Source organism: Brassica napus, chromosome A9 (assembly GCF_020379485.1).
Source record: "Brassica napus cultivar Da-Ae chromosome A9, Da-Ae, whole genome shotgun sequence".
Lineage (NCBI taxonomy): Eukaryota > Viridiplantae > Streptophyta > Magnoliopsida > Brassicales > Brassicaceae > Brassica > Brassica napus.
In genome coordinates this window covers 42,997,463-43,009,659 of record NC_063442.1, presented here as the reverse complement: position 1 = coordinate 43,009,659, position 12,197 = coordinate 42,997,463, and the positions used below count along the sequence as shown (strand labels likewise).

Genomic DNA, 12,197 nt, shown 5'->3' with positions numbered 1-12,197 from the left:
CTAATGTGTTATTGACGCACTACAACAAAGACTTGGGGATATTCTCTCGACTACAGTGAGAATATTTTTAACTCCCGACAAATCAGATAAGTTGTGTCAATAATTATCCCATATTTTTGTTATGCTTAAATGTGATAAAATCCTTTTGACGAAAAGGAAAGATGAATCTCAACTTAATGTCATATTTACATTGCAATTTTCTAAGAATTGAATTCGGTTGTAAGCATGCATTAACTATTTGGCCATTTGATTCTTCTCTTGTCGCCTTCGGATTACATAAGTGGATAGTTTTTTTCTTTAAGTGAACTTCTCTAGCTTTAGCTAAAAGAAATAAAGTAAGTACCTTTTTGTATGAAACAAAGCAATTAGCTTTTATATTTCAAGATTTTTATTCACACAAAAAGAAGAAGAAAAATTGGTAAGTGAAGTCCACCCTGTCTTTGTTCACGATAAGTACATCTTCTCGTCATGTTGCATGCACTTGCCCAAAAAGAAAAAAAAAATATTTTAAAAAGGATTTGTCTTTTCTTTGGCTTCAATTATTGGACAAATTATTTTTCAGAACTTTGCTTTTTAAGTCCAATCTCCTCTTTTTCCATGAAGCTTCGATCGCTTTTTTGACGAGTAAAATGTTAAGACTCATGATGATTATTAGAAGAAAATTCACTGACCACAAGAGATTCGTTGAGTAATTATGGTACGGTCAAAACTATTTCAAAGCATCAGTTTCTATAAATTTGATTAGTTTCAGAATAGAAATATGCAATACTTTTTTTTTGTGAAACAGAAATACGCAATACAGTTTTTTCCTACTATATAATAGTGAGAAATAACTCGTTTATACTTTACTAGTCACTGTTTCATATGATCCATGCATGCGGCAATGCAGCATGTCTACTCCTTAACGACGTCATCTTTGTTTTTAAACAGTAACTAATCTAAATTAAGAAAACACCGATTCTCAGAGCCATCATCTTTGTTTATTCATGTAATTTTTTATCGAACTTATGATCTGTAAGTACATATTTTTAATTATTACCACTAACTTAAGTTTAAAGCCCTTACATCTTTATATTTTATATTATCGAAGTTGGTTTTGAAGTGTTTCAAAAAAGAAAAAAGAACTTGGTTTTGGATCGTCATTATTTCATTTGAAATTTTTGATATCATTCCGAATTGTTATCTTGTAGCAGTTTGATCAGTATGTGCTGAGGAGACAATCTCCCAGCAGTTGATACAGATGTGGACGAGTCAGCAGAATACAAATTAGGATGCCTTAACCAAAATACGAATAGAATAATATAATAGAAATTATATGAAAATGCCAGCTTTTGAAAACATTGAATTGCTTTAGGCAAACGACTCCTCTCTACTCTATTCTATGATAGGTTCTTTTATATATATCTTACTTGAGAGCAAACCATCTTTGTAATTACACTCTGGCGCTTAATCAGAGTATTAGACAATCTTATATTATCCCTCCCTAGTTACATCACTTAGTCACAAAAACTCTATTATGGCAAATAATACAATAGCAAAAAGGGGTTTTCCTTGCGGATTTTCAAAGATTTGAAATACATGTTTTTGTTTGCACTCGCTGGTGTCTACTGGCGTGGAATCAATTATTAATTGTCTCCACCTAATCAGAATATGACAAAACGAATTTCATTTTCCTACTCGGCTATACATATATTAACAAAAATATATCATTTTTTTAATTGATCTATGTCGGATAAAGAAGAGTCCACCGAAAAAGAGAGTTCGCAAAGACACTATTGATATATGGCAATAATGGAGCCACAGAATTTAATTATAAGCTATAGTAGTATTTCTTAAACGCATTAGTTATATATATTGTCTAGATATATATTGCACTATCTAATGTATTCACACTTATAAGGTTGCTTTAATTTTGTTGTTATTGAGAGTTAAAACTCTGCTAAAACTAAAATTTATTATAAAAATTGCATTTTAGAATAAAAATACTGATTTGCTTTAAGTTGAGAGTCTTGCGACACAGAACTACTTCCTAGTTAACTTTGAAAAAGGTTAAAGTTATGTTATTGCACTCGTGTGTCACAAGAAGCATGCAATCAGCACATGTATACGGTGATACCTTAACACCTTAACTGAAGTTTTTTTTTTAAGTTTATATTATACGTATATGAATGTAGTTTTACATTTTGTTATGAGTAATATTTAATATTTACTTTATCAAATACATATTTCGGACGTGCATTAAGAAAAAATATAGGACCCAAAATGCGGGTTATGTAATATGAAAATAAACAAATTTGACTGAAAATCATTGGTACACACTTCTATATTCAGAAGATTTTTTTTGGAGTAATTCAAAATCAAACTATGTTTGATCCAATCTAACCTGAGTGACTTTTATAAAACGTGGTTTCCAATATATGTGAGTACACAGTTATAACTTGTGTTAGTCTATAAGACCAGTAAAATTATCTTGCAAGCTTTCTAGGTTATCCAAAATTCGTAGTTTAACCGAAGATAAACCAAAATGCTAGGGGATAATTCAAGTTAGTGTACTAGAAGAAATCCAATATTGAATGTAATTTTGGTTTCATATGGTTTTGTTTTTATTTAAGTTTTACTAATATACATATTATATAGTTTTTTGGGATATAATATAGGGAATTTAGTTTTGTTTTGTTCTGACTTGATGTTACTTTAATATGAAAACTGTTACATAAATATTGAACTCCATTTACAAAACATAATGTTGATGTTTGGGAACAAGATATTTTTTTTTTAAAAAAAAATTGCAACCTAATAATGCTTTTTTGGTCAATACTCTATTAAGTAGATATGGTCCTACTCCTATGGACATGGATTCAATTTTGTGTACACATTTCTTCAATATTTTTAAATTCTCTGTCAGTTTCATTATTTATAAGGATGGTCAAAGAAAACCAAGAAAAATATACTACATAACAAATCTGAAGTATCAATCAAAACGCTCCTATATTTCAACACAATTGCTGTATAATCAGAAAATAAAATAGTATCACTGAATCCTTCAAATATTAAAAAAACAACGATTCCAGTAGCCCATAGTTTAAAATCGAAGATAATTAGATCAGCACCATATAAAATAATGATGTCATTATCAATTAAAAATATAAAAGTGATGAACATAAGGTACACAAGATAAGCCAAATTTGAATATTTAATGGTTAGCAGCAGATAACAACTTTGCTTCAAAGCGGCAACGCATTTTCTCGCGCCACCTCTCTCCGATGTGAAACAAACAAAAGCTCCCCACCTTAACTTCAACCACCGTCTCTCTCGACATGTCTCCGGCGTCTCGTAATTTTGGATTCTTCTTCTCCTTACTCGTCCTCTCTCTGTTCTCCATCGTTTCCTCAGACGATCTCCAAGTCTTACTCAATATCAAATCATCTCTCCTCGACTCAAACCCCAACGTCTTAGATTCATGGAAACCGACTTCCAATCCATGCACCTTCGCCGGAGTAACATGCAATTCCAACGGCTCCGTTACAGAGATCGACCTCTCTCGCCGCAACTTATCCGGAAAATTCCCGTTCCCTTTCCTCTGCGATCTCACGTCTCTCGAGAAGCTCTCTCTCGGATTCAACTCTCTCTCAGGCCCCGTCCCGAGCGATATGAACAACTGCACGAAGCTCAAGTACTTAGATCTCGGCAACAACTTCTTCTCCGGCCCTTTCCCTGATCTCTCCTCTCTGACTCACTTACAGTATCTCTATCTCAACAGCAGCGCGTTCTCAGGCACCTTCCCGTGGAAATCTCTCCAAAACGCGAAAGAGCTCGTCGTTTTGAGCCTCGGGGATAATCCCTTCGATACGACGCCGTTTCCTGAAGAAATCGTTTCTCTGACGAAGCTGACGTGGCTTTACTTGTCCAACTGTAGCATCACGGGGGAGATCCCTCCGAAGATCGGAGACTTGACGGAGCTTCGGAGCTTGGAGATCTCCGACAGCTACCTCACCGGCGTTATCCCCCCGGAGATCGTGAAGCTCAACAAACTCTGGCGGTTAGAGATTTACAACAACAACTTAACCGGGAAGATTCCTCCCGGTTTTGGCACCATGACGAATCTCACTTACTTGGATATTTCAACGAACAGTCTCGAAGGAGATTTATCGGAGCTCAGATCGTTAACCAATTTAATTTCGTTACAGCTCTTCGAAAACCGGTTAACCGGTGAGATCCCACCCGAGTTCGGAGAGTTTAAGTATCTAGTCAATCTCTCTCTGTATACCAACAAGCTAACCGGTCCGATCCCTCAAGGACTCGGTTCGCTAGCCGATTTTGATTTCATCGATGCTTCGGAGAATCAGTTAACCGGACCGATTCCTCCAGATATGTGCAAGAGAGGGAAGATGACAGCTGTACTTCTGTTACAAAATAATCTCACCGGATCCATCCCTGAGACGTACGCTAACTGTTTGACTTTGGAGCGGTTCAGAGTTAGCGATAACTCGTTAACCGGAACAGTTCCGGTTAGACTCTGGGGGTTACCGAAGGTGGTGATTATCGACTTAGCGATGAACAACTTGGAAGGTCCGGTCACGGCGGATATAAAGAACGCGAAGATGCTCGGGACGTTGAATCTAGCGTTCAACAAGTTCTCTGATGAGCTGCCTGAAGAGATCGGTGACGTGGAGGCTCTGACTAAAGTTGAGATTAATGATAACCGGTTCTCCGGGGAGATCCCGAGCTCCATCGGGAAGCTGAAGGGGCTTAGCAGTTTAATGATGCAGAGTAACGGCTTCTCTGGTTCCATACCGGACTCTATCGGGTCGTGTTCAGCCCTCAGCGATCTCAACATGGCTGAAAACTCGCTGTCGGGAGAGATCCCGCACACGCTGGGATCTCTTCCGACGCTCAACGCTTTGAATCTTTCGGACAACAAGCTTTCCGGAAAGATCCCGGAAAGCTTGTCGTCTCTGAGACTCAGCCTTCTTGATCTGTCGAACAACAAGTTATCAGGTCGCGTCCCGTTGAGCTTGTCGTCGTATAACGGCAGCTTCAACGGGAACCCTGGGCTCTGCAGCATGACGATCAAGTCGTTAAACCGGTGCGTTAACTCTCCAGGATCGCGTCGCGGCGACACTCGCATCTTTGTGGTGTGCATTGTTATCGGTTCGATGATCTTGCTAGCCTCTCTTGTGTGTTTCTTGTACCTCAAGAAAAGCGAGAAGAAGGAAAGGAAAAGAACGTTGAGACACGAGTCTTGGAGTATAAAGTCGTTCAGGAAGATGAGTTTCACCGAAGATGATATCATCGATTCGATCAAAGAAGAGAATTTAATCGGTAGAGGAGGTTGTGGTGACGTGTACAGAGTAGTGCTCAGTGACGGTAAAGAACTCGCTGTGAAACACATTCGAAGTAGTAGTAGTTCAGACACTAAAAACTTCAGCAGCACGTTACCTATCCTCACTGAGAAGGAAGGAAGGTCTAAAGAGTTCGAGACAGAGGTGGAGACCCTAAGCTCGATACGGCACTTAAACGTGGTGAAACTCTATTGTAGCATCACGAGCGACGACTCGAGCTTGCTGGTGTACGAGTACATGCCTAATGGGAGCTTGTACGACATGCTTCACACGTGCAAGAAGTCGAATCTCGGTTGGGAAACGCGGTATGATATAGCACTTGGTGCAGCCAAAGGGCTTGAGTACTTGCATCACGGATACGAGAGACCGGTGATTCACCGTGATGTTAAGTCAAGTAACATATTGCTAGATGAGTCCTTCAAGCCTAGGATAGCTGATTTTGGTCTTGCCAAGATTCTTCAGACCAACAATGGTGATCTTCATTCCACTCATGTTGTTGCAGGAACATATGGTTACATAGCTCCAGGTAATTGAGACTTTAAACTCTTATTAAATAACCACCTTGTTATTTTATTTTTTAACATTAAGGTTGTTGTTGCAGAGTATGGTTACTCGTCGAAAGTGAATGAGAAATGCGATGTGTATAGCTTTGGAGTTGTGTTAATTGAGTTAGTCACAGGGAAGAAACCAATAGAGGCGGAGTTTGGAGAGAGCAAAGACATAGTGAATTGGGTTAGTAACAATCTGAAGAGTAAAGAGAGTGTTATGGAGATTGTGGATAAGAAGATAGGAGAAATGTATAGAGAAGATGCAATCAAGTTGCTGAGAGTTGCTATCCTATGCACTGCGAGACAGCCTGGACTAAGGCCGACGATGAGGAGTGTGGTTCATATGATAGAGGACGCTGAACCGTGTAGATTGATGGGTATTGTGATTAGCAAAGAGAGTGATGTGAAGATTAAAGAAATAAGTTGATGATTGGGTATGTTTTTGGTAACTATGAAACTTATAGAGAAGACTTCATCTAAATTTGGTAAGACTAAGTGTAGATGGAGAATGTGACTCTAGTCCTGGTGGTTATGAACTATTAGGATCTTTCATGTAAACTATTTCTTGTAATTGTAGAATTTTGGTTTGAGGGTCTCCGACTTAGTTGATGCAAGTCAACAGCCAACTACTATGTAAAATTTATATTCTAGATGCAGTATAATTGGCTACAATAAATGCATATGATAAAATAATGACTACGATCACACTACAAGCAATCAGTTTGTTATGACTTCTCAAAACGAAACCAAATCCAATTTGAACTCTTGTGATGAAATAACAATTATCAATTTTATTATCGTATAGTGCCACCGTCCCTCATAATTTGTAATAGTGAGATGTTATCTATGTGTTCAAAACAACTTGTAGTTGCCAACTTTGACCAACACAAAAAAAGAGGTTTTATAATGACTGTATTCCTTCGCTATCAGACAGACAATAATGTTTTGTGCCCATCAGCGATAAACCTCTTTTCTTTTATTCTAACTTCTAAGGGATGTGACATATAAGCATTATATAATTTTTTTATTTTACATTAGATTGAAGAAATAACGTAGTCTTAAAACAGGTGTTCACATGTGCATTTGCATAATACCCGTAATAGAACAGCCTTAATACAGACAAACATCATATTTGCATTAGTTACAAAACATTTTGATAAGAAACTAAATCGCCATACCTAATACATTGCCACAAGACTAATCTTACTAACTAACAAATTCAGAAGCTGTCTCCCCATCATCTTTTTGTTCCCTTGTTTTGCAATTCAATCCAAAGAATGCATCATCATATAAGCCAATATTTAATAGCACACTCATAATCATTAAACAAAGTAATCACATGATGCACTTCTCATAGTGAAACAATAGAAAAGTATATGCATTCATGAGAGGATACGTGGTGGGCCAAAAGTCCACTCACCACTACATGGCCTAGCTTTGTTAGTGGTTCAACTTGATATCTGTAAACCAATCTAAAGCGTCACAACAATCATTAGCGATCCATTGAGATTCTAGAAGCTAACAAGTAAACACCATACATAGACCACAGTTGATGGTAACATACAAAATAACAGCTTCTGCTGCAACAAAAGAGTTAACTACTACTAATATACAACATTTTTTGTATCATTCTCTATCTAAAAAAAAAGAGAATAAAAAATTCTCAGTAACCAAGATTTTGTCAGCGGAATAGATCTTGGAATGACCACATTATGAATCTTGCAAAGATATCAGACTCCAAGAACTCGATGTGAGCAGCTCGACCAATGAACGAGTTGAGGTTACGACCATACAAGGTCGTGTCAAAGTTGACGTCGCAGCGCATGAACACTCTCTGATGGTGAGGAGTTTCTGGAGATGGCCCACGTATTTGGTCCATACAGTTATTAAGCATCTCCAAGAAAGCTACGCCTCTTTTTGAATTGTCGAAAGAAGCTGGTTGGCATGATTCGATCCTAGCTGAGTGATATGGAACATACCCATCCTGTGATAACACAAAAGATAATTACAACTAGCATCAAATCTAGCAAGACATTTTTATCTTATGACCAACACATCCTTGTTGCATTAGTTACTATTATGTTAATCAATGTTCAAAAATCACTAGACGGTAATTAAGAGTCTAATAGAGGAGTATTGATTAGGCGGACCACTGATGGATGTCTAGACCGATTTTTTGAATGCTTAAACCGATTTTTTGAACAGTGATGTTAATGTACCTGAGGAGAAGACAGGAGAATTATGTTCTTGAAACCGTCCAGAGTCTTTTGCTGAAAAGAGTTTCAGAACTGACATTAGAGCCAGAGAATGGTACAAAATCTTGATGAAAATGTTAAAGATCTTTCTCTACCTTACAGAGCTTGTAAAAGAAAGTATTCTGGAGATCAGGATCATCTGTGAGCGTAAGCTGATGAATAACCTGAGTACTCTTTAACTTCTTCAGGAGCCAAAGTCCAGAGTTAAACAACGAATTTGAACTGTATAGATAACCCAAGTGTGGACCCGAAAGTGATATATATGTATGTAGATACTTCCTGTATGGATCCATCAAACTATCTGCAACAAAGAGACAAAGATAAACACAAAACAGACCAAACTGTTTTTTTTTAAAAGAGAATTGTCTAGATTCTTACCTGCTAGTGCAGTTCTGATGATGACATTGCCGATTGAATGTCCAACAAAACTCAGCTTAACCTTTTTCAAGCGCCCGTATCTCGAATGTTTGTCCATTTTCCTCTTGAAGAAAGAAACCACTTCCTGCGCAAGCCTCTGCCCCATCTCCCTGAAATCTCCATGTGTTTTGTCCTCGTTTGCCTCGGACATGAGACACTCTATCTTTGGATCAATGAGGAGCCACTGGTTCCGGATAAGCCTTAGGTCTAAGTGATGCCCCTATAGTAGTTAACATAATTTAATGACAATACTAGATAAGCTTAAGAGAGAGCAAGATAATTAGAATAATTTAAATGGTACTTGCCTGGAAACCATGAACAAAAACAACAATCTTCAGCTCACGTCCACCATGCTGTGAGTTATTATGTTTTCTTGTCCCACTCTCGTCATCATGCCCATTAAGTAAGCTAGAATCTATCTTATCAACATGTCTCATGTACGAGTTTTCACTGAAAGTACGCCTTGGTGCGTTCCAGACACGTTCAATTATAACAATAGGAACTCGCATAGGATCACCAAATATATGCATGTCTTGCACCGTCCGGTTGTTAATCTGCACCACCATTAGTTGTCACACAAATGAGTTATTACAACTTATAAAGCCAACACGAAGCAGAGAAGAAAGAAAAACAAACCCGCATTTGTGCAATACTTCGACGGTGAAGCTCAGCGCGAGTGGCTGCAACTTGCGCAGGCTGCATAAGAGCAAAATATTAGATGAATAGAGAGCAAAGATTGCATTCTAATGGAATGGACTACTGTAATTATAAACTCACATCACTCAGCTTCAACGCACTTGTGACTCTTTTATGCGAACTATGGTTTGAAGTATCGTCCACTCCACTTATAAAATGATGCGGCATTTCAACCTTGGAGTACACCATCCATATTGACCACTCAGCTCTTCGATCCTTCGTCCAGGTATCTCGAAGATGTTCCAAGATTTTTGTGTTATTATCCCTGAAAAGGGACAAACAAGACCAATGATCATCAGATAGAGTATAATATAAACAATCTGAACCTGCAGGCTAAGGGAAATTACCGATGAAATGTCAGAAAGGTATTCCAGAGATAGTGGAGCTGAGTGCCTAGTAAGTGGAATGTGCGGGACAGATGCTCCTTTGAGAAGTTATGAAGCCAGTCATCACTTTCTAAATCAAGTGAGGTTTTTAACTGTTGTGCCAAGAATGGAAGAAACATGTTCATAGTGAAAACAAAAACAATAGATAAAGAGCACTCTGCTGCAAAATAAAAGCAAGGACCTCAAGATTGTTTTGTTGCTTGCCTTGTCCTGAACCTTCAACAGCAACAGTTTTTTCCGTTGAGGCAGAGTCAGATAAAAGAGTTTTGTCCATAGTGGATACAAACTCAGACAAGTCGATTGTTTGGTCAATGGCCTTGCTGAGTTTTTGCATTTCTTCGAGTAAAGTGTCCCGAGCTCCAAGTAAGGCTTTCACGAATGACACCAGCTTGTCAGCAGGAGCTATCTGAGCAAAGGCCTAGAGAGTTACAAAAGAATCAATAAAAATAGAGTAAGAATCTCGAGAAAGAGAGGCATTACTACTACAAAACAAGATACTCAATAAAGTTCTTTTGTAACATTAATTAACTAACTGAAGAGTTGCTAATCAATTAGAAAATATTGTTAAGGAAAAAACTAGCATTTACTACAAAAGAGAGAGAGCTTGGTAATTTGTGAAGACAGTGACATAAAGCAAAAAAAAACAATTTGGTCAATCAAGTAAGAGGTTGGACATGATGATAAGATAGTGTAAGAGCACATACTTTCTTGGAAGACTGAGAACTACCGCTAGCTAAACTTTTACCACTACTCGCATCACTGCACCAAAACATAATTTGATATATTAACTGAAGAGATAAACTCAACAAACGGTGAATAACGCAGAATCCAAATATAAGCGGCGGCGTACCTTGACAAAACTGCAGGACGTTTGTAAGAAGCTGACTTCATGACGCTGACGTGGACGCTAACATCGATGAGAACGGCGTGAAAGGTGTCAAAGTGGACCGGACAGTAAGAATGCACGCCTGAGAGGGCTTTAGGAGGAATGCGAAAATCATGCACTGATGCAGGAGAATCATCTGAATGAGTGAGTGATATATTCTCCACGATTGGAGAATATAAAAGCTCGAACCTCAGTATAACAGCAGATGTAGCTGGCCCCTGCATCATTCACTATACTTACTAAGGTCAACCAAGTACACACCATTAATCACACGACTAGAAAAAAAGAAAGAGTGGTGGTACCTCGTATCTTTGCAGTGGCATAGTGAAAGAGACCATCATGCAGAGACGCACGTCCTGCCTAGCGTATTTGATACGAAAGGGCTGAGTTAAGAAACTGTTGTCTTTGTCATCTATCTTCCACACTCCAGAAGAGTCGTTTGAGCTTGAATCAAGAGCTGTGGTATATATAGATACTCATTATGTAAATTATACTCTAGCCGAATGATTGAGAAAAATGGAGAAGAGTAAGTAACTTACCTTCATACTGAACAACTCGTGAAGGAATCCCACAGGATTTGTTGTTATCACCATCCTCCCATCTCATGCTGATTTTTATTTGATACCATCTAAGAGAATTAAAAGATTTAAAATAGCTTCAGAATCAAATAAATGAGCAACGGTGATGGTGATAATAGTGTGTACCGTACCCTTGTTGGAAAAGATCAAGGTTATGGAACCTATGGATATAAACAGCGATTTCTTGAACAGTGTCGACCATGAGAACAGGCTTGGCTACGTAAGGGTGAGCATCAAGAGTCTTGGTTTGCCTACTTCGTTGGCTGAGTCCAATTAACCATCCAAGACGCTTTAACATATGGTAGGAACGAACGAACGAACGAACTCACATCACCCTTGTTACAACTTTGGGATGTGTGTGTGTGTGTGTTTCAGCACCAATGAAACCCTGAAGATAAAAGCAAACACAACAAGAGTCTGTGATTGATTAATTAAAGTCGTCTTCCACACCAAAACTAAGGTCAACAGCTCAAAAAAAAAGCGAAAGCGAAAACTACATTTCTCCCTTAATACTAAACGATGGCAGGAGATTCAGAGTCGTAACTTGGAGCTACATTTACCTCGAAATGGAAAAAGAATAATAGCAATTGGCAGAGCAGGAAGGAAGGAAGAGGTGCGGGGTTCGAGACTTAGATCTGACGGATTCAGATAGATGGAAACGCAGATTCGCTAGGGTTTTTTTCTTTTCAGGAGGGCCAAGGACACAAACCCTTTAGGCTTAGCAGAAGAAAACAGGGGAAAGAGGATCTGGGGAAAGTTACAAACGATGATGATGGTAGGGAACAAACAAACAAAAATGTTATGTCGAGAGACTCAGAGAGGCTTTTTGAAAAAAGGTTTACTCAGATTTTTATTACTTTTGTCGGGTAAAAGAAGATGAATGAATGAATGTTCATGCGACAACACTATTTCCTATGTCTTGATGTTTTTGGCTCTGTCTCTTTATTTTCAGGGATCTCGGTCGGAAAATAATGTTTTTTTTTTTTTGCGCCTAATCGATGTGTAATCGAGAAGAGTTAGCAGCCCGGTTTATTTTAGTAGTTTTATTAGGCCCATGTAAGAGTTTATAAGACCCAGAGTACGCAGCCT

The 12,197-nt window shown here is 38.2% G+C and overlaps 2 protein-coding genes across 4 annotated transcripts; one reads left to right on the top strand and one right to left on the bottom strand.

Moving 5' to 3' along the window:
• Positions 1-3,176: 3,176 nt before the first annotated feature.
• LOC111200429 (receptor-like protein kinase 7) lies at positions 3,177-6,485 on the top strand. Its single transcript, XM_022691566.2, has 2 exons — positions 3,177-5,868; positions 5,944-6,485. Exons 1-2 carry the CDS (start codon positions 3,318-3,320, stop codon positions 6,315-6,317), a joined length of 2,925 nt encoding a protein of 974 aa, XP_022547287.2. The 5' UTR covers positions 3,177-3,317; the 3' UTR covers positions 6,318-6,485.
• Positions 6,486-7,409: 924 nt separating this feature from the next.
• Positions 7,410-12,050, bottom strand: LOC106420208 (protein FAM135B). 3 transcript variants are annotated; one of them, XM_048741857.1, is made up of 15 exons: positions 11,669-12,050; positions 11,240-11,525; positions 11,070-11,158; positions 10,833-10,987; positions 10,495-10,748; positions 10,349-10,403; positions 9,826-10,062; positions 9,606-9,736; positions 9,340-9,523; positions 9,199-9,258; positions 8,868-9,116; positions 8,524-8,782; positions 8,241-8,446; positions 8,110-8,160; positions 7,410-7,874 (listed from the first exon to the last, which is right to left on the bottom strand). In XM_048741857.1, exons 2-15 carry the CDS (start codon positions 11,404-11,406, stop codon positions 7,572-7,574), a joined length of 2,400 nt encoding a protein of 799 aa, XP_048597814.1. In that variant the 5' UTR covers positions 11,407-11,525; positions 11,669-12,050; the 3' UTR covers positions 7,410-7,571. The 3 variants fall into 3 exon arrangements, with proteins under 3 accessions (XP_048597814.1, XP_048597813.1, XP_048597815.1); XM_048741856.1 differs by having other exon boundaries at positions 11,240-11,496; positions 11,669-12,049; XM_048741858.1 differs by lacking the exons at positions 11,070-11,158; positions 11,240-11,525; positions 11,669-12,050 and having other exon boundaries at positions 10,495-10,760.
• Between the last annotated feature and the right edge of the window lie 147 nt (positions 12,051-12,197).

Excerpts from the sequence above, each read along its gene's own strand:
- LOC111200429 (XM_022691566.2), top strand. The coding sequence starts at position 3,318 with ATGTCTCCGGCGTCTCGTAATTTTGGATTCTTCTTCTCCTTACTCGTC. Across the intron at positions 5,869-5,943 it reads ATATGGTTACATAGCTCCAG|AGTATGGTTACTCGTCGAAA; the intron begins GTAATTGAGACT and ends TTGTTGTTGCAG.
- LOC106420208 (XM_048741857.1), bottom strand. The coding sequence starts at position 11,406 with ATGTTAAAGCGTCTTGGATGGTTAATTGGACTCAGCCAACGAAGTAGG. Across the intron at positions 10,404-10,494 it reads CGTCCTGCAGTTTTGTCAAG|TGATGCGAGTAGTGGTAAAA; the intron begins GTACGCCGCCGC and ends GTTTTGGTGCAG. Across the intron at positions 9,259-9,339 it reads GTGCGTTGAAGCTGAGTGAT|CCTGCGCAAGTTGCAGCCAC; the intron begins GTGAGTTTATAA and ends GCTCTTATGCAG.